Here is a 21,855-nt window from a genome sequence, read left to right on the forward strand (position 1 = left end):
GTAACTCTGGCACCCAATACCAGATTCCTGTTCCTGCAGCCCCAGGAACTACAAATGTATAGGAGGGTCTCTCTAAGGTTCATAGTCCCTTCAATGCAGGTAGAACCTTCATGGCCTTCTCCCCTCCTTAGAGCCCCTCTCAATGGGATCACTGGGTGGTGAGGTCCCCACATGCATGATGGGAGGCTCCATGCATCAAGTATGGAGGGTAAGTTCCCCCTAACGTGCAGCCTTCAGCCGTTCAGTTGGAGAGACCACACACGCACACCAAGCAGTGCTGGCTCTGCTCATGGCTCTGCAGGAACAGCATCCTCAGCCTCAATACCCCAGACCCTGCTCCTCTGTGTCCACTGAGTAGGAAAGTGATTCACCTGCAGGAGGAAACCATCATGACCAATGTCCTGGTGGGATCCTGTAGAAAATGTTCGTGAGCAGAGTCCACCCCAGACACTGTGCCAGCACTGATCCCCCAAGACACAGAAGTCTGCATCTTCAGAGGATGGCTCCACCCCCAAAGCTGAGGACTGGGGAGGAGAACCATGGCACGTGGGGAAGTGACAGTAGGGACAGGGTCAGCAGCAGGAGGGAGAGGACCTGGTGGAGGGGTGGGCTCTACTGTTCAGGAGGTAAGGACAGGTGGAAGGCCACACAGCTGGGACCCCACTGCCTGCAGCAGAACACTGAGTCAGGAGGTCTGATCTGGTTCCTTCACCCCCGGCAACCCCCACACTGACCACCACTGAGTAAAACTAGCACAGGTGCCTGGGAGATGTGGAATGACATTGTCCCTGGGGAGTGCATCCAGTGACGACTCCCACCATGAGTGGATTCAACGTCAGGGCCTCATGGAGGAAGCTGAGATCTCCAGTGCCCTGAACAGGACCACACAGAATGCTGGGAGCAGCCTGTGGTGGTGATGTGGTTTGTCCTCACACCATCAGTGCTGAGCATGACCCCAACATGATAGCACTTACATGGGGTGCACGGTCTGGATGTTTACATGAGAAACATGGAATAACCAGGATCTGACATCAGATGCAAAGTCCATTGTACAACTACTGGAAGGAAACATAGGGCAGAATCTCCCTGATAGTGGTCTGTCCATGATTTCCCTTTTAGATCTCCAGAGTTCAGGCAATGTAAGAAAACCTTTTCAGATGATGCTGCATAAACTACAGATCTTCTCTACTGCAAGTGGACCGATGAGACGTGAGCAGCCTACTCACACGGAAGTAACTATTTTCATATAGAATGTATGATCAGTAGGCTGTATCCCAAAGGAACAAAAGGACTGTCTGTATGAGCTGTGTTTAAAATGGCCCTGAGTCTTCTAACATCTCAGAATACCTGTTTTACACAACTGGCTTCATCCTGAACAACAGGTTCTGGGAGTCCTGGGGCTGGAGCTCCTGTGCCAGAGCTGCAGTGTGAGGGCTGGGCTGGTTTTCATGGGCAGAGGGAGGCCCTATTTTCATGTGCTGCTGCTATTTAACCAGTCATGGGGTCAGATGCCTCACACAGGACAGGGCCCAGGGCAGAAGTGGGTGTCCTGGGAGAATAGTATGATATCTATATTTGGATTCAGATCAAGTGAAATTTTACATTAACTGTGGAAGGTAATTACCTTCCTTCATTTTAATATGTGTGTACATTTAATATCCAGTGTTAGCAATATCATGTCATTCATTTTTCCAATAACCATTAGATCATTATTAACTATTTGAATGACATTGGAACAGTGACAGAGAGAGAAGGTGTGAGAGAAACTGAAATGTATAGATGGACAGAAAGATGACAATGGTAAATTTCTGCCTTTGTGTTGACAGCCCCAAACATCCCAAGTGCCTACAACATCTAGGACTTAGCCTTTCTAAAACCTGGAGCCCAAAACTGTGTCTGTGTTTCCCAGGTCCGTGGTAGGGGCTCATTTGCGCTTAGCGTCATCTACAGTTCCCATGATGCATTATCAGGAAAAAGTGTGGGAAGCCGTGTGGCTGGGCTCAGTCAGTTCTCTCATGGGAACACGGGTGACCCTAGTGGGGACTTAGCCAATTTTGTCCTAATGCCTGCCACCCATATTTAAACAGATGAAGGACTGCAAGTGGATTTTTTAAGGTTAACTATGTTTTGTTCCCTTATTTATTCATTGCCTTAGTTTAAAACTGTTCCTGAACAAAGAACACTGTACATGGTAGTGGGGTGTAGTGTGCTATTGGAATCTGTGTGTTGTAGAAATGGGCACAGATCAACTGAATGTCATTCACATTTCCACCTCCTTTCCTTCACACTGAGTTGGGAGGTCTGGAGGCCTCAGTTCTAGTTATTCGTGGAACCTATCATGGGTTGTAGTGAACTGAGTCAGCCCACTGTGGTGTCTACATAATTATTCCTCCCTTTGAGTGGTGCCTTGTGTCCTGGTAGCAGTCATCCCCTGTTCCCCCCTATTCCCTGTGTCTATTAATCATAACTCTGAGTTCAGGTCAAGCACTGGGCATGAAGTCACTGTGTCACAATTCACCCGCAGTGCTGGCTTCAGGTTGCAGCTTTGTTCCCAATAGTTCAGTCTACAAATAAGCAAGTGTGCATAAACAGTGATTGGATTCTTTCACGTTTGGATATGGAATATTATTCAGTATTAAGAAAGGGGTTTTTCTGTCATTACGAAATCATTGGTCAGCCTGGAGCATAATATGCTAACAGAAATAATCCCGGTACATGTGGACACATTGTATGTGACATTAGTTATATATGCAGTCCACAAGCTTGAACTCACAGAGGTAGGAAGCACAATGGTGATCACTGTCTACCATGACCCAAGTGTTTGTCGCCTTCCAGCCCTGTGGGAAACTGGCGGAAGTTCCAGGCTCCTGGCTTCAGGTTCAGCCATCCCAGCTTTTGCAGCCATTAGGGAAAAAAATAGTGATGGAAGATTCTCTCTTCAGCTCTTTTTGTGTTCCTCTCTCTCTATTACACAGTCTTTCAAATAAAATAAATAGACATTTAAAATAAATGAAAGATTAATTATACATATGGTTAGGAGCCTATTTCCAAATGTTGAATGAACTCAAGCCACTGAATCCCAAGGGAAGAAACCAATTGTTTAAATGCAGTGACTGACAAGGTGGTGACAGGATCAGCACTGGAGTTAGCATGTGGGATTCCTGCTCCTGCATCAAGATGCTGAGTGTTGTGTCCTAGTTTGGGTCCAATTTCAGATTCCTGTCAATGTGCACTCTGGGAGGCAGTACGAGAAGTCTGAGTTTATCCCATGTGTGAGACCTGGTCTGAGTTCCATGCACCTGGCTATGGTCTGACCCAACTCAGCTTTTATGGGCATCTGGGAAGTTATCAGGATTCAGTAGACCACTGTCTGTCAGTCTCTGTCTTTTTGGACAAATACCCAAATACAAATTTGACAAGATGTAAAAGTATATCTGTAATTTTTTAAAGAAAATATATAAAGGCAACCATGTAAAAATGCTTTAAATATGGAATCTTCATTCATGTTTATGTTGGAGAAACAATGAGACATCCCATCCCTTCTGTTAGACTGAGTATTTTCAGACATACCAGATCTGACAAATCTTGTGCAGGAAGAGAGAGATGATAACCTGGTACAAGGCTGGAGTCAAGTAAGTTAGTAAAGCCTTCGTGGAAAACATCAGAGGCTGGGAAATAGAATTATCACAGGATCCTCAAACACCATTCCTGGGTAGAAGGAATATGAAATCCCAGGGAGGTGTCCACAAGATGCGCAGTCACTATGGGAATGACATCTGCAGTCCCATGTTCAGTTAAGGCAGAATCATTTGCAAGAGTTCACACATATAAACCAGTGAAATTTACAGTGAAGAAGGAAAGGATAAAGGGACAAGTGGACAAAGTTATATTTTAACAGGACATTTATATGGCAGTAAACAGGAGGAAAATCAGATATCTTGGAAACTTGTAAGATCCAGGAGAATAATGTCCAAGGATAATGTGTCAGGATAAGTACACTCTAACTAGCTAGCTAGCTAACTAACTAACTGCTAACCATCCAGGCCAAGAAGATAATAATAGGTGATGCTAGCTATGTGGGATAAAAAGGATGAACTCACAGAGGCAGCAAGCACAATGGTAAAGACCAAAGTCTGAACATGGTAGAAACAGAGATGATGCTGGAGCATGGACAGATGTTTAGTCCGACAGGATCCACATGTTGTGTGGTCTACTGTACAGCATGGTAACAGCAGTTAAGAGAATACTGTGTCTACCGAATTCCAAAACGGGAGACAACTGACACTCTATCATGAAAATAATGTCCATTTAGTGATGAACATGTCACTAAATCTGAGAACATTATTTCTCACAATATACCTTCATTTTGTCAGCACATATCATGGTACCTCATATCTCTATGTTCAGGTATTATTTACCAAACAGATAGATTCAGATCTCTGAATACTGGTGTTGTGTTTGCCATGTTAGCCAATGTTTTTGGAGATGATAAATAAAGGCAGTGTACTCAAGGCTTGGCAGCTTGAACCCAGGAACATGGAACTTCATCAGTGTTCCCACCTTGGTGATGGGGCCTCTTAACACATCCATCATCTACTGTCTTCCAGGGTGCACTGTCAGTTACAAGTGTGGGAAAGCGTGCAAATGGGCTCCATCTAGCACTCTGTATGCAGCTTGGGTGTTTCCCTATATAATACTGAGGAAAGATTCCAAATGCATTGATGATGCCAGTGAGCATAGACATGGAGTGAAGAGCAGGGACTCTGGACACATGGTCTCTGGGACTGGCTCTTCCTGCAGCTGTGATCCAGCCTCAGGACACTGGGCATCATGCTGGAGCCACAGACACAGCTCCCCGTGATGTGGACTCCAGCCCCAGAGTGCACAGCCACTGTGTGTCCCACTTTCTGCTCTCCCTGAAGCACAGCAGGTGCAGGGGGTCCCATGACACTGGAGCAGAACCAGATCAGCTGGAAGTGCACACCCAACACTTTCCATTCAGTTATGACCTTAACCGCTGATGTCCAGTGCATTTCCCTCCTGAGTTCATGCAGGGAGCCCCACAGGAGGGTTCCAGGACCTAGAGGATGAGGAAGTCCCTATAGGCTTCCCAGGTGCCTGCAGAAGCTCAGCCTGAGACACAGCTGAGCTGCAAGTACAGTCCTGAGTGCTGGGACGTTCACACAGGGACCACAGACTGTTTCAGGATTAAAGGGGAAATGGAGATTTGGTATAAAATCTGTACAAGTGAGTCTGGATCATCCACAGTTTAAAATAAAAGATTGGTTCAGTTCAGCATGCTCACTCGTTTTTTATTTTATTTTTTATTTTTGACAGTCAGAGTAAGACAGTGAGAGAGAGAGAGAGAGAGAGAGAGAGAGAGAAAGGTCTTGGTTTTTCCATTGGTTCACTCCCCAATTGGCCGCTATGGCTGGCGCGTTGTGGCCGGCTCGCTCCTCTATCCGAGGCCAGGGACCAGGTGCTTCCTCCTGGCCTCCCATGCGTGGAGGGCCCAAGCACTTGGGTCATCCTCCACTGCACTCCCGGGCACAGCAGAGAGCTGGACTGGAAGAGGAGCAACTGGGACTAGAACCCGGAGTGCCTGTGCCGCAGGTGGAGGGTTACCTAGTGAGCAGCAGTGCCAGCAACACTCACTCGTTTTGACAAGAGAGAGATGATTTAAGTAGTTGAGGTTTAACAGATCAAGGACCCTGCCTCAGCTGCCCCTGGTTCTAAAGGGAAAACTAAAACTGTCCTAAAGTCAGCAGTGCCCTGAGGGCGCTGCCCTGAGTCAGGTTGGAAAAGACTCAAAGGGATCTCAGAGAGTCCACACCTCTGATCCTGGTGAGCACAGTCGCTGTCCATGAACCAAATTTGTTCATTTAGGACTCCTTCTTTCACATCACACTTTCTCTCTGTCAGTGAAGATGGCAGGGACAGAATCATAAAAGAAGAATTCTTCCCTCAAAACTCTTACAGGAGAGGAAACCCCAATTCCTTGACAGGAAACCAGGGCTTCATCTCCCTCTGCACCTGTGCATGACCAGAATCTGTGCTCGGTGCATCTTGTTCGCCCCCTAGTGGTACCGCGCGCCCCTGCAGGGAGGTTTGTGTCTGGGCTCAGCCTGAGGGCCCCTCATGTGTCTCTGGCACATAAATAGAGGGCCATGTCCGTGGTTGTTAGACTTTATTTACAGATACAGCGTGCTCTCCGCATTGTCTCTGGAGACGATGAATCTGCCATTCACGGAGTTCGCATAGTATGTGCTACCACCATTATAACTATTAGCTGCGATCCACTCCAGCCCCTTCCCTGGAGCCTGGCGGACCCAGTCCATTGCATGGTTAGAGTGTGAATCCAGAGGCTTTGCAGGAGACTACTAACAGAAACAAACTGCCAACTACAGGGCTCACAGCACGTGCAACAAATAATGGAGAAAAATATACTCCACTACTACATGCCATTTATGAAAAATCACTGGTGCATTTATACACTGAGAACAAATTTGCAGAAAATGGAGACAACATCACAGTGGTTTAGCATGTGAATCTTCCGCCTGTGATGCCTACATCCCATACTGCTGTCTGTTCTTATTCCAGCTGCACTTCCAATCATCTCTTGTTGATGCACCTGGGAAAGCAGACAAGCATGGTCCAAGTGATTGGGCCTCTGCACCCATGTGGGGACTGGGAAGAAACTCCTGGCTCTAGGTGTCACTGTCATCTGGGGGATGAACCAGCAGATGGAGAACTTGTCTCTGGGTCTTTCCCTCCCTCTGTGTAACGCTGACTTTCAATAAATAAATAAATCTTTTTGAAAAGATTGCATATGTAATATCAACAAATTTTTAAAGTCCTGGAGAAAATTTATCAACAGGCTGAATGATGTCCACATAACAATATTATTGTTTTTCAATTTTGAATTTATTTTTATTTTTTAAAATTTATTTTTAAGGTATAAAAATGTCATAGTACAACTTTAGGAATATAGATATTCTCCCCAGCATTTCTGCCCTCCCACTTACATTCCCACCACCTTTCTCATCCCTCTCCACTTGTCAGTTCAGCTTTCCAATAAGACTCACTTTAAGTTGGTACACAGATTCAAGATCAAGATCCATCATCAAGATTCACTTGAGTTGCTACACAGAAAACCAGCTGTATACTATGTAAAGATTTAAACACACACACACACACACACACACACAGAACAAAAACTGTTTGAGAACTGGTTTTACAGTTAACTCTCATAATAGAACTCATTGAGGACAGAGGTGCTGCATGGGGAGTTAGTGCACAGTGAGACCTGTTGTTATCTAACAATTAACACTCTTACATATGACGCCAGTGACCACCTGAGACTCTTGACATGAGCTGCTTAGGCTAAGGAAGCCTTTTGAGTCCACAAACTCTGATAGTATTTGGACAAGGCCATGAGCAAAGTGGAAGTTCTCTCCTCCTTTTAGAGAAAAGTACCTCCTTTGAGGCCACTTCTACTGCCTGAAGTCTCAGTCACAGAGATCCTTTAGGCAGAACATTTTTGCCACAGTGTCTTGGATTTCATGCCTGAAATGTTCTCATGGGCTTTTCAGCCAGACCAGGAAGTCTTAAGGGCTGATTATCAGGTCAGAGTGTTACTTAAAGCGGTTATCATTCTATGAGTCTGCTGTGTAGACTTCTGCTCATGTTGGAACATTCTCTCGTTTTTAATGCTATCTCTTCTTATTACCAGGCACTTGATCCTATTTATATGATCACTTTAACACTTAATCCTATCTATGTGTTCACCTTACACTTAATGTAATCACTTTAATTAAGCTTAATGGGACTTGGAATCCCACAACAAATTTTTAAATTGTGTGTTTAGAAGTAAGTCCATAGGAATGTATGCACTTTACAGTTACAAAATTCCTTCTCCTGCTCTTACTCCCATTCCTATTTTTTACTGAGATCAATTTTCAATTGACTTTATGTGCATTCGATGGACTGAATGTTAAGACTTCAACAAATAGTAGGAAGAAAAACAAACAAACAAACAAACAAAAACTAACAAAAAACTGTCCCTCAACAGTCAAGACAAGGGCAGCTCAAGTCGTCCCTTCTTGAAGTGTCGATTTCGCTTCCCCAGATTTACTTTTGGGTGCTCTATCAGGTCTCACCTATCAGGAAGAACATGTGGTACTTGTCCCCGGGGTACTGACTTTTTTCACAAAGTATGATCTTTTCCAGATTCATCCATTGTGTTGCAAATAACCGGATTTTATTGTTTTTACCACTGTGTAGTATTCCATAGTGTACACATCCCATAATTTTTTTTTATTTTTTGACAGGCAGAGTGGACAGAGAGAGAGACAGACAGAGAGAAATGTCTTCCTTTGCCATTGGTTCACCCTCCAATGGCCGCCGTGCTGGCGCGCTGTGACCAGCACACCGCACTGATCCGATGGCAGGAACCAGGTACTTATCCTGGTCTCCCATTGGGTGCAGGACCCAAATACTCGGGCCATCCTCCACTGCACTCCCTGGAAACAGCAGAGAGCTGGCCTGGAAGAGGGGCTCCCGGGACAGAATCCGGCACCCCGACCAGGACTAGAACCCAGTGTGCCAGCACCGCAAGGCGGAGGATTAGCCTAGTGAGCTGTGGCGCCGACCCCCATAATTTCTTTATCCAGTTTTTGGTTGATGAGCATTTAGGTTGAATCCATGTCTTAGCTATTATGCATTGAGCTGCAATAAACATGGAGGTACAGGTATCTCTTGTGTGTAGTGAATTCATTTCCCTTGGGTAAGTTCCCAGGAGGGGGATTCCTGGGTCATATAAGGTAGGACTATATTCAGATTTTTGAGATATCTCCATAGTGTCTTCCATAGTGGCTTTACAAGTTTGCATTCCCACCAACAGTGGATTCAGGCACCTTTCCCCACATCCTCGCCAGCATTTGATGTTTGTTGATTTCCGTATGAAGCCATTCTAGCTGGGGTGATGTGAAACCTCCTTGTGGTTTGATTTGCATTTCCCTGACAGCTAGTGATGCTGAACATTTTTTCAGGTGTCTGTGTTGGCCATTTGGACTTCCTCTTTTGAAAAATGTGTCCTTGGCCCATCTCTTAACTGGGTTGTTTGTTTTGTTTTTGGAATTTCTTCATCTCTTTGTAAATTCTGGTTATTAATCCATATCCGTTGCATAGCTTGCAAATAATTTTGCACATGCTGTCAGATGCTTCTTCACTTGCCTGAGTGTTTCTTTTGCCACACAGAGACTTCCCAATTTGATCTAATCCCATTTATTAATTTTGGCTTTGACTTCCTATGTCTCTGAGGTCTTTTCCAAGAACTCTTTACCTGTGCCAGTGTCTTGAGGGTTTCCCTAATGTTCTCTAATAATTGGATGGTGTGGAATGTTGCTCCCCCTCTTCGTGGAGGAGCGACACTAAACCCTGCCTAGGCTTCATATCCGAGTCACGGCACCATTATGTCGCTCCCCGTCTTCGTGGAGGAACGACACAGGACCCTGCGTTGTTCTTCTGTCTGCTCGGCCCTCCCTGGGTTTGCTGCTGGTTCTTCCTGGGTTGGCTACCGTCCCTTCCACCTCCATGGAAGGGCGGTTCCCCCTGGCCACTTTCCCCACTTCCACAGGGGAGCGGCACACCGCCGGCTGGCTCTCTCGGGGGCTGCACAGGTGTTCCTTCAGATAGATGTTCTCCTTAGATGTTCCTCCTGCATGTTGTCTCTCTCCTCCTTTATAGTCCTCTTCCGCCAATCCCAACTCTGCTACCCACACGCTGAGTACACTGCTCTCCTCCAATCAGGAGCAGGTCCTACAGTTTATTGGTTGAACTGGAGGCAGCTGTATAGAAGCTGTTTCCTCCTCTCCCAGCGCCATATTGTGGGAGAGCAGATGCATAGAATAAGTCTTAATTCCAGTAACTTAGTCTAGTCCGAGTTGCTCCCCACAGTGGAATCATAGGTTTTATCTTTAATCCTTGTTGAGTGGATTTTTGTGTAAGGTGTAAGATAGGGATCTTGCTTCCTACTTCTGTAATACATAATAATTTAAAAAGTGAAAAGGAATCTGAAGATTACCTGTACATTTTAATGACCTTTTTGTGGTATGAAGAAATGATCTTGTTAAAATAGCCAAGCTACCATGTGATTCACAGATTCAATGCATTTCATGTCAAACACCCTGTATTCTTCACAGGAAGAGGAAGAAAATTCTGGAATTCACATGAAAAAATCAGGGTAATGATGACTGAACAGTGTTGAGAATAATAGCAAAGCAGGAGGCTTCATCCTAGCTGAGCTGAAATCAAGCCTGGTGCTGAGATAACATAGACACCCACAGCTGTGGAGCACAACAGAAGCCTAGAAATAAAAAAACACATTCTCAAAAAACTGATTGCATGCATGGTGCCACACACAGAATGGGGGATGGGTATTCTGTCATACATGGGGTTGGGGAAACTTGAATGCACTTGAAAATAATTCAATTATGTGGTCATCTCACACCAGATACAGAAACAGAGTGAACTTGAGGAATGCCTTACAGGCAAGAGCCGAGACTGTAAAGTTCTAGAAGAAAACACTGGACAAAAGCGAGCTGACATTGGTTTGGGCAGTGATATTTTGATAATCTCCAAAGCATAGGCAACCAAGCAAAAATAGGCAAAAGATAATGGATCCAACCACAGAGCTTCTGTGTAACAAAGAGAGTGATTGAACAACCAGGAGTCACCCGAAGATGGGGAGAAAGTATTTTCAGATCACACCCATGGGGGCCAATGTTGTGGCCCCGCAGGTTAAACTGCCATCCCAATGCATGCATCACACAGGAGCATGGGTTCAGATTCTGCTTGCTCCACTTCAAATCCATCTCCCTGCTAATGGACCTGGGTCAATGATGACCCAAGTGTTTGTCCCCTTCAAGCCATGTGGGAAACCTAGAGAATGTTCCTGGGTCCTGGCTTCAGCCTCAGCCATTTCCAGCCTTTGCAGCCATTCAGGAAGGAAACCAGTGGATGGAAGATTCTCTCTTCATCTCTTTGGGTGTTCCTCTCTTGCTATAAACTGCCTTTCAAATAAAATTGGGTCCAATTTCAGATTCCTGCCAATGCACACTCTGGGAGGCAGTACGAGAAGTCTGAGTTAATCCCATGTGTGAGACCTGGACTGAATTCATGCACCTGGCTATGATCTGACCGAACTCCAGCTTTTATGGGCATCTGGGAAGTTACCCAGGATTCAGTAGATCACTGTCTGTCAGTCTCTGTCGCTTTGTCTTTTTGGACAAATAAACAAATACAAGTTTTAAAAGAGGTAAAAGTATATCTGTAATTTTTTGAAGAAAATATACAAAGGCAAACGTATAAAAATGCTTTAAATCTGAGATCCTCATGCATGTCCATGTTAGAAGCACAACGAGACAGCCCATCCCTCCTGGTAGACTGAGTATCATCAGACATACCAGAGCTGACAAGTCTTGTGCAGGAAGAGAGAGAAGAAAACCCTGGTACAAGGCTGGAGTCAGGTAAGTTAGTAAAGCTTTCATGGAAAACATCAAAAGCTGAGAAATACAATTATCACAGGATCCTCAAACACTGTTGCCTGGTAGAAGAAATATGAAATCCCAGGGAGGTGCCCAGGGGATCCACAGCCACTGTGGCAAACACCTCTGCAGTTCCATGTACAATTAATGCAGCATAATTCACGAGAGCTCACACATATAATCCAGTGAAATTTGCATTGAAGAAGGAATGGATAATGGGACAAGTGGACAGAGTTACATTTTAACAGGAAGTTTATATGGCAGTAAAGAGTAGCAAGGACAGAGCTTCAGGCCGGCAGGATCCACACATTGAGGGATCTGCTGTACAGCATGGTGACAGCAGTTAAGGGAATGTTGTATCTACAGTATTCCAAAACAGGAGACAGATGCCATTCCACATGAGACATGTGCATTTTGTGATGAGCATGTCAATAACTCTGACTTCATAATTCCACTCAATTTGATACATTCATTTTTCAACACATATCATTGTGTCTCATATGTCTATATTCACTTATTATTTATCAAACAGTCATGAAAAGGAAATGGAAAATTCGCAAATAGTGAAAATTCAGTTCTCTAAAACTGAATAACCATCTGCTGTCTTCCAGGGTGCATTGTCAGTTACAAGTCTGGGAAATTCTTGTAAATAAACTCAGTCCAGCACTCTGATATGCAGCCTGGGTGTCTCCCTCTCTAATACTGATGAAAGAATAAAAGTGGATTGATGACGACAGTCAGCATAGACATGGAGTGAAAAGCAGGGACTCTGGACACATGGTCTAAGACTGGCTCTTCCTGCAGCTGTGATTCAGCCTCAGGACACTGGTCATCATGTTGGAGCCACAGACACAGCTCCCGTGATGTGGACTCCAGCCCCAGAGTGCACAGCCACTGTGTGTCCCACTTTCTGCTCTGCTGAACCACAGCACGTGCAGGGGGTCCCACGACACTGGAGCAGAACCAGATCAGCTGGAAGGGCACACCCAACACTTTCCATTCAGTGATGACCTTGACTACTAATGTCCAAGTCATTTCCCTCCTGAGTTCAGGCAGGGAGCCCCCCAGGAGGGTCCCAGGACCTAGAGGATGAGGAAGTCCCTGTAGGCTTCCCAGGTGCCTGCAGAAGCTCAGCCTGAGACACAGCTGAGCTGCAAGTACAGTCCTGAGTGCTGGGACGTTCACACAGGGACCACAGTTTTAGCATTAAAGGGAAAATGGAGATCAGGTATAAAGACTGTGGAACCTGTGGAACACCCACCTTTTAAAATAAGATGGTTGGTTCATTTTACTACACAGGCTACTCTGACAGGAGCAGTGGGATGACTTATATAATTGTGTTTAACAATCAATTCTCTGGCTCGGCTCTCTCTGAGTTTTAAGGGAAATCTAAAATTGTCCTAAAGTCAGCAGTGTCCTGAGGGCGCTGTCCTGAGTCAGACTGGAAAACACGAGGTCCTCAGATAGTCCCACATCTCTGACCTTGGTGACCACTGTCATCTTTCACGAACCTGAATTTGTACATTTGTACATATAACTTTACATATAATTTGTACGTATAAATTCTTCCTGCCACATCAAACTTCTCTATGTCAGTGAAGTCAGTGGCAGGGACAGAATCATAAAAGTAGAATTCTTCCCTCAGAACTGTAGGAGAGGAAACCCCAATTCCCTGACAGGAAACCAGGGCTTAATTTCCCTCTGCACCTGTGCATGACCAGATTCTGAGCTTAATGCATCTTGTGCGCCCCCTGGTGGAGCCGCGTGCCCCAGCAGGGAGGTTTATGCCTGGGCTCAGCCTGAGGGCCCCTCACTGTGTCTCTTGCACAGAAATAGGTGGCCGTGTCCGAGGCTGTCAGACTGGTCATTTGCAGAAACACCGTGTTCTGGGCGTTGTCGCTGGAGATGGTGAATCGGCCCTTCACAGAGTTCGCATAGTTTGTGATACCAAAACCAGGATAAATGTATGCGATCCACTCAAGCCCCTTCCCTGGAGCCTGGCGGACCCAGCTAATGCCATAGCTACTGAAGTCGATTCCAGAGGCTTTGCAGGAGAGTTTCAGGGATTCCCCCGGCTGGACCAGACCCCCTCCAGACTCCACCAGCTCCTGACACTGGACTCCTGCAAGCACAGATGACATGGTCAGGACACTGTCACTCACACTCTCTGTGTCTCTCACTCACATCCTCTCCCAGACTCAGTGCCCCGCGTTCTCCATCATTACCTTTGAGCACAGCGACCAGGAGAAGCCAGCGCAGTCCAGTCTCCATGGTGAGCGTCTGTGTTGAGTGCGATCACTGAGTGGACACCTGGGAGTGCTGGGGCTGGAGCTCCTGTGCCAGAGCTGCAGGGTGAGGGCTGGGCAGGTTTTCATGGGCAGAGGGAGGCCCTATTTGCATGTGCTGCCCCTATATAGCTGGCATGAGGTAGACGCCTCAGACAGGACAGGGCCTGGGGCAGACGTGGGTGTCCTGGAGGTGAGGGTGATGGGTATTATAGGATTCAGATCATATGACTTTTTACATTATCATTGTTTTTTAACAGTTGAAAGGAAATACCTTGTTTCATTTTAATTCAATGTGTGCCCTTAATATCCAGTGTTAGCAATATCATTTCCTTCGATTTTTAAATAACCATTGGTTCATTATCATCTATATCAAAGACATTGGAATAGTGATAAAGAGAGAAGGGGTGAGAGAGACATAAATGTATAGACAGACAGAAAAGGTGACATTGGGAGATCTGCCTTTTGATTGACAGCCCCTGACATCCCAAATGCCTATAATATCTAGGACTCAGCCTTTCTAAACCCTGGAACAGAAAACAGCATCTGTGTTTCCCACATTGGTGGTAGGGGCTCATTCATGTGTGTGTCATCTACAGTTTCCCATGATGCATTATGAGGGAAAAGTGTGGGAAGCCGTGTGGCTGGGCTCAGTCAGTTCTCTGATGAGAACACGGGTGTCCCTATTGGGGACTTAGTCAATTTTGTCCTAATGCCTGTGCCCACTTTAAAACAGATGAGACTGCAAGTGGATTCCTTTGATAACTATGTTTTGTTTCCTTATTCATCCATTGCCTTAGATTAAAACTGTTCCTCAACTCAGAACACTGTACATGGTAGTGGGGTGTAGTGTGCTATTGGAATCTGTGTGTTGTAGAAATGGGCACAGATCAACTCAGTGTCATTCACATTTCCACCTCCTTTCCATCACTCTGAGTAGGGAGGCCTGGAGGCCACAGTTCTAGCTATTTGTGGAACATGATCTGGGTTCTAGTGAACTGAGGCAGCCCACAGTTGTGTGGGCAGAATTATTCCTTCCTTTGGTGGTGCTTTCTGCCCTGGTATCAGCCTTCCTCTGTTCCCCCTCTTCCCTGTTCTGTAATCACCACTCTGAGTTGGGGTCAAGCACTGGGTAGAAGTCACTGTCTCACAATTCAGCTGCATTCCTGAGTTCAGGTTGCAGCTGTGTTCACAATAGTTCAGTCTACAATTAAGCGAAATGTGCATAGAACAGTGAATGGATTCTTTCACATTAGGACATGGAATATTATTCAGTAGTAAGAAGGAGGTCATTCTGTCACTGGGAAATCGTGGTTCAGGCTGCACCATAATATGCTAAAATAATCCCGGTACATGTGGACACATAGTATGTGACAAGAGTTATATATGCAGTCCACAAGCTTGAACTCACAGAGGGAGGAAATGCAATGGTGATCACTGTCTACCATGACCCAAGTGTTTGTTGCCTTCCAGCCCTGTGGGAAACTGAAGGAAGTTCCAGGCTCCTGGCTTCAGGCTCAGCCATCCCAGCCTTTGCAGCCATTCACGAAGTGAACCAGTGGACGGAAGCTTCTCTTTCCATCTGTTGGTCTCTTCCTCTCTTGCTATAACACTGTCTCTAAAATAAAATATAGATACTTAAAATATATTGAAGACTAATTATATATATGGTTAGGAGCCTATTTCCAAATGTTGAATGAACTCAAGCAACTGAATCCCAAGGGAATAAATCAATTGTGTACATGCAGTGACTGATAAGGTGGTGACAGGAGCAGCACTGGAGTGAGCCTGAGGGATTCCTGCCTCCCGTGTCAGGATGCTTAGTGCTGTGTCCTAGTTTGGTTCCAGTTTCAGATGCCTGCCTTAGCACACCCTGGGAGGCCGTAGGTGAAGTTCCAAGTACTCCCATGTGGGAACCCTGAACAGAATTCCAAGCACCAGGCTGTTGCCTCACCCAGCTGAAGCTTTTGTAGCCATCGGGGAAGTGACCAGGAATTAAAGGATCACTGTCAGTCTCAGTCTCTTTGTAGCTTTGGACAAATACATATAGACAAATGTTTAAATAAAATGATAAATTTTAACATTTATATCATATCTATAAATTTAAAAATAAATATAAAGGCAAACATATAAAATGCACAGGTGCCTGGGAGACGTGGAATGGCATCGTCTCTGGGGAGTGCATCCAGTGACGAGTCCATGCCATGAGTGGATTCAGCGTCAGGGCCTCATGGAGGAAGCTGATGTCTCCAGTGCCCTGAACAGGACCACACAGAATGCTGGGAGCAGCCTGCTGGGGGTGGATGTGGTTTGTCCTCACAGCATCAGTGCTGAGCATGGCCCCAACGTAACAGCACTGCAGGGGGTGCACGGTCTGGATGTTTACATAAAAAGCATGGAATTAAGCAGGATCTGATGTCATATATAAAGTCCTTGTAAAACTACCAAAGGAATCACAGGGCAAAATCTCCCTGATGTTGTTCTGGCCATAATTTCCCTTTCAGAATTCAAAATTCAAGCAACCTAAGAAAACATTTTCACATGATGCTGCATGAACTACAGAGCTTCTGCATTACAGACTGACTGAGAAGTGAGCAGCCTACACACAGATTGGAAGTGACTATTCTCGTATCAAATGTATGATCAATAGCCTGTATGCAAAAGGAACAAAAAGGAACTGTCTGTATGAGCTGTGTTTAGAACTGGTCCTGAGTCTTCTGCAGTCTCAAAATAACTGTGATACACAATTGGTTTCTTTATCCTGAATGAAACGTTCTGCATCATCAGGCCTACAATGGGTATAGAAGCAAACCTCTGTGATATGTGTGTGGCTCAGTGTTGCTATGGATTTGTTCTGAGAGGAGGAACATGGTCGGGGCAAGAGGCGCGGAGTCACCACAAGGACCCTGGGAATTGGGTGAAAGCAGGTTAGAGGCTAGCATCCCACAGACTCAATTATTTCATTGGTACAGCAGCTTATATAGTCAAGAGCAGTCAATCCGGTCAAGGGGCAGTTTATGTCTAACCAATCACAGCCAGTTGCCAGGCAGGCTCCGCTTCCAGGTGGCATTGAAGCCATCCCTGAGTAACTGATGCTCGCTTGCCAGCAGCCATCTAGGCATGGCCTTCTATCCCACCACAGCTCAGTGTGTCCTAAAGGCGTTGTGTTTTAGATGTGCTCCCAGGGTGACCATGGGTGAAATGAAGGGAGCTCTGGGAGTGATGCCTAGTGGGATTTGTCCATTTCTGGGGAATCTGCTATGGAGGAGATCACAGTAGATCTCCTGGGTCCCCAGCTTCAGCACAGAGAACAGTGTTGCTAGAGTCAGTCCTGGTCTCATCTGAAGTCCTGTGTGGGGATGGGGTCCCTCCCATCCCTGTTCACAATATTAGGATGCCTGAAGACTGCTATGGTGTTCACAATATTAGGATGGCTGACTGTCTGATCCTGGACTTCCAGCCTCTACAGCTGTGAGCTCAATAAACCTTTTTGCTCCATACACCTCCCTATGGGGTACTGCTTGATGGATTGGCATCGCCCTGATGGTTAGTGATCCGGAACTTTGTTACATGTATCTGTTGGCCATTTGGACTTTCTCTTTTGAAAAATGTTTGAATTCTTGGCCCATCTCTTAACTCAGTTGTTTTTGTTGTTTGGAATATCTTAATCTCTTTGTAGATTCTAGTTATTAATCCATGTCAGTTGCTTAGCTTTAAATATTTTGCATATTCTGTCAGATGTCTTTTCAATTTCCTGGGTGTTTCTTTTGACATACAGAGACCTCTCACTTTGATATAATCCCATTGATTAATTTTGTCTTTGACTGCCTATGTCTCAGGTCTTTTCCAAGAATTCTTTTCCTGTGCCAGTGTCTTGCAGGGTTTTCTAAATGTTCTCTAATAACTGGATGGTGTAGGGTCATAGATTTAGATCTTTAATCCATCTTGCGTGGATTTTCGTGTAAGGTGTGAGATAGGAGTCTTGCTTCCTACTTCTGCAATACATAATAATTTGAAAAGTGAAAAGGAATTTGAAGATTATTGTAAATTGGAATGACGTAGTCATGGATTTGAGGGAATGAGCTTGTTAAAATAGCCAAGCTACAATGTGATTTGCAGATTCAATGCATTTCCTGTGAAACAGCCTGCTGTTCCTCACAGGACCAGGAAGAAAATTCAAGAATTATCATGAAAAAACAGGGTTCATGATGGCTGAATGGTTGTGAGGAAAAATAGCAAAGCAGGAGGCTTCATCACATCCGAGCTGAAATCAAGCCTGGTGCTGGGATAACATAGACACCCAGAGCCCTGGGACAGAACAGAACCTAGAAATAAAGGAACACGTTCTGAGAATGTAGGTTCTGAGAACGCATGGTGACAAAAGCACAGGATGGGGATGGGTTTCCTGTCGTTACCTGGGTTTGGGGAAACTTGAATGCACTTGAAAATAATTCAATTATGTGGTCATCTCATACCACATACAGAAACAGAGTGAACTTGAGGAATGCCTTAAAAGCAAGAGCTGAGACAGTACAGTTCTAGAAGAAAACACTGGACAAAAGCAAGCTGACATTGGTTTGGGCAATGATATTTTGAATATCTCCAAAGTACAGGCAACCAAGCAAAAATAGGCAAAAGAATATGGATCCAACCACAGAGCTTCTGCAGAATAAAGAGAGTGATTGAAGAACCAGGAGTTGCCTGCAGATGGGGAGAAAGTATTTTCAGATCACACCCGTGGGGGCCAATGTTGTGGCCCCGAGGGTTAACCTGCCATCCCTATGCAGCATCACTCAGCAGCATGGCTTCAGACCCTGCTTGCTGCACTTCAAATCCAGCTCCCTGCTCATGGACCAGGGAACTCTGTCAACGATGACTCAAGTGTGTGTACCCTTCAAGCCTCGTGGGAAACTGGAGGAAGTTCCAGGCTCCTGGCTACGGTCTTGCCCTTGCCCAGCCTTTGCAGCCATTCAGGAAGGAAACCAGTGGATGGAAGCTTCTCTCTCCCTCTGTTGGTCTCTTTCTCTCTTGCCATAACACTGCCTTTCAAATAAAATAAATAGATATTTAAAAGAAATGAAAGATAACTGTACATATGAATAGGAGCCTATTTCCTAATGTTGAATGAACTCAAACAACTGAATCGCAAGGGAAGAAATCAATTATTCAAATGCAGTGACTGACAAGGTGGTGACAGGAGCGGCCTTGAAGGTATCACATGGGATTCCTGCTCCTGTGTGGATGCTTACGTTTAGGTCCTAGTTTGGGTCCAGTTTCAGATTCCTGCCAATGTGCACTCTGAGGGGCAGTGCGAGAATCTGAGTTAATCCCATGTGTGAGACTTGGACTGAATTCCATGCACCTGGCTATGATCTGACCCAACTCCTCTTTTATGGCATCTGGGAAGTTACCCAGGATTCAGTAGACCACTGTCTGTCAGTCTCTGTCTCTTTTTCTTTTTGGACAAATGCAAGTTTTAAAAGAGGTAAAAGTATATCTGTAATTTTTTAATAGCATATGTAAATACAAACATGTAAAATGCTTTATCTGGGATCATCATGCACGTACATGCTGGAGAAACAATGAGATATCGCATCCCTTTGTTAGACTGAGTATCACCAGACATACCAGAGCTGACACATGTTGTGCAGGAAGAGAGAGAAGATAACCTGGTAAAGGCTGGAGTCAGGTAAATTAGGAAATCTTTCATAGAAAACATCAGAAGCTGAGAAATAGAATTATCACAGGATCCTCCAACACCATTCCTGGTAGAAGGAATATGAAATCCCAGGGAGGAGACCACGGGATCCACAGACACTATGGCAAACAGCTCTGCAGTCCCATGTTCAATTAAAGCAGCGTCATTCTCAAGAGGTCACACATATAATCCAGTGAAATTAGCCTTGAGGAAGGATGGATAATGGACAAATGGACAGAGTTATATTTTACCAGGAAGTTTATAAGGCAGTAAAGAGGAAGAAATTCTGATGTCTTGGATAACTTGGATAATGCCTAAGGATAATGTGTCAGTAAATGTACAGTATACCATCTAGTCCAAGAAGACAGATAATATGTGATGCTAGTTACATGGGATAAAATGATGAACTCACGGAGACATAATACAATTGTGAAGACCAAAGTCCGAGTGTGGGGGTAACAGAGGAGACGGTGGAGCAAGGTCAGAGTTTCAGTTCCACAGGATCCACACACTGAGGGATCTACTGTACAGCATGGTGACAGAGGTTAAGAGAATATTGTGTCTACAGAATTCCAACACAGGAAACTGACATTCGACCATGGGAACATGTGGATTTTGTGATGAGCATGTCAATAAGAATGACTTTATAATTCCATCAATTTGATACAGTCATTTTTGAACACATATCATTTATCTCACGTCTATGTTCAGTTATTATTTATCAAACATTTATGAAAAGGAAATGACAAAAATGGCCAACTGCAGATTAAGTTCTCTGAATACTGGGGTTGTGTTTGCCAATGTTTTATGCAGATGATAAATAAATGCCAGTTCATTCAAGGATTGGCAGGTGGAACCCAGGAGCAGGGAACTGCAATAGCGTTCGCGCGTTTTTCATCTGGACTCCTAACTGATCCATCATCTGCTGTCTTCAGAATGCATTTTCACTTCCAAGTATAGAAATAGTGTAAAAGTGCTCTGTCCAGAACTCTGATATGCAGCCTGGATGTCTCCTTCCCTAAACAGATGAAAGACGACAAATGGATTGTTGACCCCAGTCAGCATAGACATGGAGTGAAGAGCAGGGACTCTGGACAAATGTTCTCTGGGACTGGCTCTTCCTGCAGCTATGATTCAGCCTGAGGACACTGGGCATCATGCTGGAGCCAGACACAGCTCCCCGTGATGATGTGGACTCCAGCCCCAGAGTGCACAGCCACTGTGTGTCCCACTTTCTGCTCTCCCTCCACCACAGCAGGTGCAGGGGTCCTACGACACTGGAGCAGAACCAGATCAACTGGAAGTGGACACCCAATACTTTCAGTTCTTCTATGACCTTGACTGCTGATGTCCAGGGCATTTCCCCTTGGAGTTCTGGCAGGGAGCCCCCCAGGAGGGTCCCAGGACCTAGAGGATGAGGAAGTCCCTGTAGGCTTCCCAGGTGCCTGCAGTAGCCCAGCCTGAGACACAGCTGAGCTGCAAGTACATTCCTGAGTGCTGTGACATTCACACAGGGACCACAGACTGTTCCAGGATTAAAGGGGAAATGCAGGTCGGGTTAAAGTCTGCAGAAAGTGAGTGTGGATCACCCACATGTAGAGTCAAAGGTTGGTTCAGTGCACTCTTTCTCGTTGTGGTAGGAGAGGGATGAGTGGAATAGTTGCTGTTTAACAGATCAACGGCCCTGTCTCAGCTGTCCCTGGTTATACAGGCAAAACTGAAACTGTCCAAAGCTTTCAGTGCCCTGAGGGTGCTGTCCTGAGTCATGTTGGAAGAGACTCAATAGTGTCCTCAATATTCCCACATCTCTGATCCTGGTGAGCAACAGTCGCTGTCCATGAACCAAATTGTTCATTTAGGACTTCTTCCTTTTACATCAAACTTTCAATCCGTCATTGAAGTTGGCAGGCACAGAGTCAAAAAGTAGAATTCTCCCCTCAAAACTATTACAGGTGAGGAAACCCCAAATCTCTGACAGGAACCCAGGGCTTCATCTCCCTCTGTGCCTGCGCATGACCAGAATCTGGGCTAGTGCGTTTTGTGTGCCCCCTGGTGGAGCCGCGTGCCCCTGCAGGGAGGTTTGTGTCTGGGCTCAGCCTGAGGGCCCCTCACTGTGTCTCACAGAAATAGGTGGCCGTGTCCGCGGCTGTCAGACTGGTCATTTTCAGATCCACCCTGGTCGAGGTTTTGGAGATGGTGAATCGGCCTTTCGCCCAGCTCGCGTAGTATGTGCTAACACCAGTATTGATGAATCTGATGTATTCCAGCCCCTTCCCTGGAGCCTGGCGGACCCAGCTCATGTAGTAGCTACTGATGTCGAATCCAG

General features: G+C 45.4%; 1 protein-coding gene and 2 pseudogenes across 2 annotated transcripts in view; all 3 read right to left on the bottom strand.

Annotated features, from left to right (window-relative positions):
• The window catches only part of LOC149120240 (Ig heavy chain V-A1 region BS-5 pseudogene), a 198,278-nt pseudogene that overhangs the window by 94,648 nt on the left and 81,775 nt on the right, over positions 1–21,855 (bottom strand).
• The window catches only part of LOC149120243 (immunoglobulin heavy variable 3-23 pseudogene), a 393,977-nt pseudogene that overhangs the window by 15,358 nt on the left and 356,764 nt on the right, over positions 1–21,855 (bottom strand). The gene's annotated exons all lie outside the window — the stretch shown is intronic.
• The window catches only part of LOC100353328 (immunoglobulin heavy variable 3-11), a 226,253-nt gene continuing 217,674 nt past the window's right edge, over positions 13,277–21,855 (bottom strand). The window contains exon 2 of the mRNA XM_089322802.1: positions 13,277–13,668. Within this exon, the coding sequence (XP_089178928.1) occupies positions 13,277–13,668 (392 nt within the window). The remainder of the gene's footprint in view (positions 13,669–21,855) is intronic.

The sequence above is a fragment of the Oryctolagus cuniculus genome, chromosome 20 (genome assembly GCF_051225735.1).
Source record: "Oryctolagus cuniculus isolate XC-2025 breed Fujian yellow rabbit chromosome 20, ASM5122573v1, whole genome shotgun sequence".
Classification (NCBI taxonomy): domain Eukaryota; kingdom Metazoa; phylum Chordata; class Mammalia; order Lagomorpha; family Leporidae; genus Oryctolagus; species Oryctolagus cuniculus.